At 58.4% G+C, this 5,298-nt stretch overlaps 1 protein-coding gene across 2 annotated transcripts; it reads right to left on the reverse strand.

Moving 5' to 3' along the window:
* Positions 1–1,022: 1,022 nt before the first annotated feature.
* On the reverse strand, positions 1,023–4,118 carry LOC132480817 (leukocyte immunoglobulin-like receptor subfamily A member 6). Of its 2 annotated transcripts, XM_060085300.1 has the most exons (8): positions 4,085–4,118; positions 3,890–3,925; positions 3,436–3,720; positions 2,986–3,288; positions 2,463–2,759; positions 1,895–2,197; positions 1,309–1,344; positions 1,023–1,168 (listed from the first exon to the last, which is right to left on the reverse strand). In XM_060085300.1, the coding sequence occupies exons 1-8, from the start codon at positions 4,116–4,118 to the stop codon at positions 1,023–1,025; spliced, it is 1,440 nt and encodes a 479-aa protein (XP_059941283.1). The 2 variants fall into 2 exon arrangements, with proteins under 2 accessions (XP_059941283.1, XP_059941284.1); XM_060085301.1 differs by lacking the exon at positions 1,309–1,344.
* Positions 4,119–5,298: the final 1,180 nt, after the last annotated feature.

Genomic DNA, 5,298 nt, shown 5'->3' on the forward strand with positions numbered 1-5,298 from the left:
TGCAGTGGCTTCTCTTGTTGCGGAGCACGGGCTCTAGGCGCACGGTCTTCAGTAGTTGTGGCACGTGGGCTCAGTAGTTGTGGCTTACAGGCTCAGTAGTTGTGGCTCACGGGCTTAGTTGCTCTGCGGCATGTGGGATCTTCCCGGACCAGGGCTCAAACCCATGTCCCCTGCATTGGCAGGCGGATTCTTAACCACTGCACCACCAGGGAAACCCTAAATTTTAAAATAGAAGACGACCTATGTGTACACTGAGATCATCAGTGAGTGTGCTGCAGCTGGTTTATACTCACTTGCACATTCCAGCTCTGCATACAGTGCATTTCCACTGGCACCTTGAAGTTGACCAAAAAGAGAGTATTTACACCAAAGACGATTGCCACAGTTAGGGCTTTTGAAAAAGTGATACATTTTTAGAGCCATTTTAGCAGCACACCCACTGGCTGTCACTTCAAACACCATTGTGCTCATTCAAACACCTTGTGTTTCTGGAGAAACTGTACTAGGTGTTGTCTCGTGAGGAGAGAATAGATTGTTGGGTCCAGGAAAGGTTTTAGATTCACCTGTTCCAAACTGGAGACTGTTTTCACCCATTTATTCAGTTATTAAAACAGAGTCTGTGTTCTGGGATGAACGAATAAGGGTCAATGACACACATTAGCGAATGTGGAAATTAAAAATAAAGAAGCGTGTTTCAGGATAAGTGAAACAGAACATGAATATGTATAAAGGTAAGGACCCAAACCTGCCGTGTGGGGTGTGCCTCACATCACAGGGGTGAGAGGGGACGGGGCAGTCAGGGAGAGTCATCACTGGTGGGGAGGGAAGGCAGCATGGTTAACGGAGGCCCAGTCCTCCACAGGGACTCCCAGACCTTCTCCTGCACCCACACCATGTCTCTCCCTCCCTGGTCAGACAGTTCACACAACACGTGCTGCAGATTCTCTTCCAGAACCTCCTGGGCACGTAAGGTCATGTCCAGGGCTCCAGCACTCGGGACGGTGCATGGTTTCCTCTTGTGTTCAGCTCCTGGCTGCATCTTGGGTTCCTCCGTGGCCGTGTCGAGCCTGAAAGAGCAGAATCCCGAGGCCCAGCAGGATCAAGCCAGCCATGCCCAGCCGGATGAGATTCTCCACTGTGTAGTGTTGGGGGTGTGAGGGTAGGAATTCTGGACAAAGAGGTCACAAGGTCAGAGCAGATCCCAATCACTCCTGAACCCTGGATGTCCACCCAGGGAACCTGCCTCTCCTTGACAGGACATGACCCTCGGAGCCCAGCCCCATATCTGAGTGATTTCACCGTTCGTGCGATCTGATTTGTCTTGTGGTGGGTGGATGGTGTCACCTGCTCATGAGAATCATAAAGTGAGGGTGTGCTTGAGGAGGTGGGGAGACACGAGCCCTTCTCCCGGGTTCTGGGTCCTCAATGCGTCCACTTCTCACATTACAGCTTCTACGCAGCTCCTTAATGAACCAACCCTTCCTCTAACACGCCAGGTCCCCTCCGCTCTCCTCATTGGATTCTCTCAGCCTCCCTGTGTTCTTTGAATTCAGAAGCTGCTTTTGAATCACTTTGGAACACAGTTGGCTGTGCCCCCGGTGCTAAGGCTTAGTGAGAAAAGTGGTGTCTTAATACAGAAATAATTGAGCACTGTGTGTTCTGTGTTCAGTCTGAGATTGAACCCTATCATCTTATTCTCCCACTTCTGGGAGTTGCCACTGATTCAACAGCTGAGGACCCAGGATCCAGTGATGAGACTTTGGAGTCAGGGGCCATTGAATGTCCTCCTCTCTGGAGCCCCACTGTGTCCCCTCATTCATTACTACCTCAGACATTTCTGGGGACACAGCCCTGAGCTGTCTGAGTCAGAAAGGACAGGGTCAGGGCGCCTCACCTGAGACCGCGAGCTCCAGGGGGTCACTGGCGTGTGACAGCAGGTAGGGGTTACTGCTGAGTGAGCTGTAGCACCTGTAGGTCCCACTGTGGGCTGAGGTCACAGGACTCAGGGAGAATTCGGCCTGGAAAGGCCGACCTCGGTACTTTGATCTAAGACGCAGTGGGGGCTGGGCTGCCCCCTCCTTGGACAGAAGGAAAGTTTCCCTTGTGCTCCCTGACTGACACAGCAGGGTCACGTTCTCTCCTGAGGCCACCACGGGGCCCGGCTGCACCGAGAGGGAGGGCGTGTCAGGGAACCATCCTAGAGAGAGGAAGCGGGGTGAGGGCTGCCCGCCCCCTGGTTCTGAACTGCGACTCAGCAGGGCCTCCCTGAGGCCCCTCATCTCTGTCTGTCTCTGTTTTCTGTGAGTCTCTCCCTCTCCCTGCCCACCCCCGTCTCTCTCTCTCTCTCTCTCTCCCTCCCTCCCTGGGGACCCCTCACACCTGGTCCCAGCATCACCACCTGGGGCTCCCCCGGCAGGGCCTGTGCAGAGTCTGGGTCCCTGACTGACCCGCTGGCTCCTCACCTGCCACCAGGATGTCCAGGGGGTCACTGGGGGCCGACCACTCGGAGGAGAGGTTGTGTCCACCGTAGCATCTGTACCGGCCCCCGTGGGTGCTGTTCACCGGGCCCAGGGGGAAGTCGGCCTGAGAGAGCCCAGCATGGGGCTGCCGGCCAGGGCGCTGGGGGAGGGCCTGTCCCCCCTCCTGGGACAGAGCGAATCTGTCATAGCCGACGTCAGAGCGACACTGGAGGGTCAGGCTCTGTCCAGAGGCCACGACAGGGCCCTGCGGGGTCAGGAGGGAGGGCTTCCCAGACACACCTGGGGGACGACCAGCCTGGGCTGTAGGGGCTGCTTCCTCCCATGAAGCCCCTTCTCCCGTCCTGGTCCCCAGGCCTCACTGTTGCTCACACTCTGTGTCTCTGTCCTGTGCCCCCCACTCCCCCCTCACCCCACCCTCTCATCTGGGACAATCCTGGGAGAAAAGCATCTAATAATCTGTCTCGTGCCTCAAAAAGTGCGTGAGGCCAGGGTGGGACCTCCTCACCTGGGACCAGGAGCTCCAGGGGGTCACTGGGAGCCGACCACACCTGGGGGGTGTTCCTGTAAAAGCCGTGGCATCTGAACGTCCACCTGTGGCTGGGGGTCACGGGACCCACGGGGAGCAGGGCCCGGGCCTGCCCATCGGGGCGTCGCTGTGCATCCAGGGTCCAGGAGGACTTGGGTTCTCCTTCCTTAGTCAGAATGAACCTGTCCAGTCCCTGCCATGAGCCACACTGGAGGGTCACGTTCCCTCCCGAGGTCACCACAGGGCTCAGCAGGGCTGAGAGGGTGGGTTTGCTGTGGACCCCTAGGAGAGAAGGAGGGAGCCTGTGAAATGGGGCTCACACCCCCCTCCCCTCCCCCAGGGCTGGGCTGTGAGAGGGACACACCCCTGAGAGCAGACCCCCTTCCTGAGGGCAGAGCCTGAGGCTGGGACCCCCGAGTGTCCTCTCACCTGTCACCACCAGCTCCAGGGGGTCACTGCGCTCGGACCAGCCAGTGGGGCTGAAGTAGTAACAGTGATACCTCCCTGCATAGGACTGTGTCATGTGTGGGATGGAGAACTTGCCCTTGTCCCTGGGCTCCAGTGAGGGCTGTCTGTCCCAGGAAGCTGAGCGTCCCTCTTTATTCAGACGGAACTCCCAGGCCCCCACGGTCCCCTGACACCAGATGGTCACGGGGCTCCCCCAGGGGATCACAGAGCCTGGCTCAGCCCAGATGGTGGGTTTGGGGAGGGTGCCTGGAAGGACATCAGAGGCTGCGTCACAAGACATCCTCACCCCCAGGTCCCCAGCTCTCAGACTCCCCCCGCTTCAGCCCAGAACTGCTGCTCCCCATCCCCATTGCCTGGGGGTGGCCCCTTGTCCCCATGAGCAGGAGGGAGCTGGGACAGCTGGGGACAGGCTCACCTGGCTGCACCGGGGTCCTCAGGCCCACAGTCAGCCCTGGAAGAGAGGCCCCTGTGAGAGGTTTGCCCTGAACCCTGAGCAGCGCCTCTCCTCCCCAGGAGCCTCCTGAGTCCTGGGGTCTCCTGACAGAGCAGCCTGGCTGTGGGGAGGGGTCCCTCCCTGGCTTGGGCTTCCCCTCCCCCTCCTCCATCTCACCAAGGCAGAGCAGGGCCGTGAGGCTGGGGGTCATGGCGTCGTCCCTGTGGTCCAGGCGGTGCAGATGGAGGAGACCACGGTGCTCACAGGACAGACAGACACACAGGCTGTGTCCACTGGGAGGCTGGTCCTCCCCGTCACGGGGTGTCACGTCAGCAGCCCCACAGGAAGGGGAACTGCCCCTCCCCAGGAGCCTGGCCCTCATTCCCATGACAGACCCGGTGTCTTCCTGAGACGCCCCTTCCAGGTGAGGGTGACCCAGGCACGTCCTTCCCTCTCAGAGCCTCCCCGTTGGGTGTCCTTCGTCCTCAACCCGTCCATCAGCGGGTCCCTGTGGGGTCCTCACCATGGACGGGTGTCACCCAGGCCCTGGCGATGCTTCAGGGAGGATGCAGGTTCCTGCTGCACCGCAGAGCTCAGATCAGCAGAGACACACGTGTAACATCTGCCTACAGCTCCGTGGAGGTCAGCGTGGCAGTGAGCACAGAGAAGGTCAGGGAAATAAGGAAGGAAACACGCCTGCTCCCCTGGCCCCAGAGTGTGGGTTTGCTCTCTGTCTCAGCCCCCTTCAGGGACTTCTCCCTTTTTCTTGCAACAGCGTCCACCCCACCTTCCTGGGAACAAGCCCTGAGTCGTCCCTGCCTGCTCGGTGCCCTTGATCCTTGGACAGGGCTCTCCTCCCCGTCCTGTCATCCTGCCTGGAAGCTTAGGGGACGTTGATTTGAGTTAGAGGTGTCACTTTGAAGGAAAACATCTCTATTGAAATCTGTCCCCACTGCTCTTGTAACCGTGAGGGCAGTGCCCTTTCTGAGCCTGTGTTTCCTCCTCTGCATGTCGTCACGAGCCCCACTCCTCAGAGTGTCTGTGAGCTCAGTGGTGTCAGGTTCATTGCAGGATCACCATTGTTAATTTCTAGAGCAGGTGACAACAGCAGTGGGTGGGACATGAAAGGATCCTGGGCTCAGACTCCACGGCAAAGTGGGTGACTGTGGTGCCCACCCAAGAGCCCTCCTGTGCTCCTAACACTGAGAAATGCTATCTTGAATATTTCTGAAACACATACCCACAGACACATGCAGAAAAAGAGAAGGAAAGTTCCCCAAATGGAGAGGGAACCAGAGCAAAGAAGAGGGAACTAGGCTGAGTGATCCCCGCTGACCGGGATCATCAAGGGGGGTCATAGGGAGGAGGTTCCCACCTGTGTGGACAGAGAG

This window comes from Mesoplodon densirostris, chromosome 19 (assembly GCF_025265405.1).
Source record: "Mesoplodon densirostris isolate mMesDen1 chromosome 19, mMesDen1 primary haplotype, whole genome shotgun sequence".
NCBI classification, from domain to species: domain Eukaryota; kingdom Metazoa; phylum Chordata; class Mammalia; order Artiodactyla; family Ziphiidae; genus Mesoplodon; species Mesoplodon densirostris.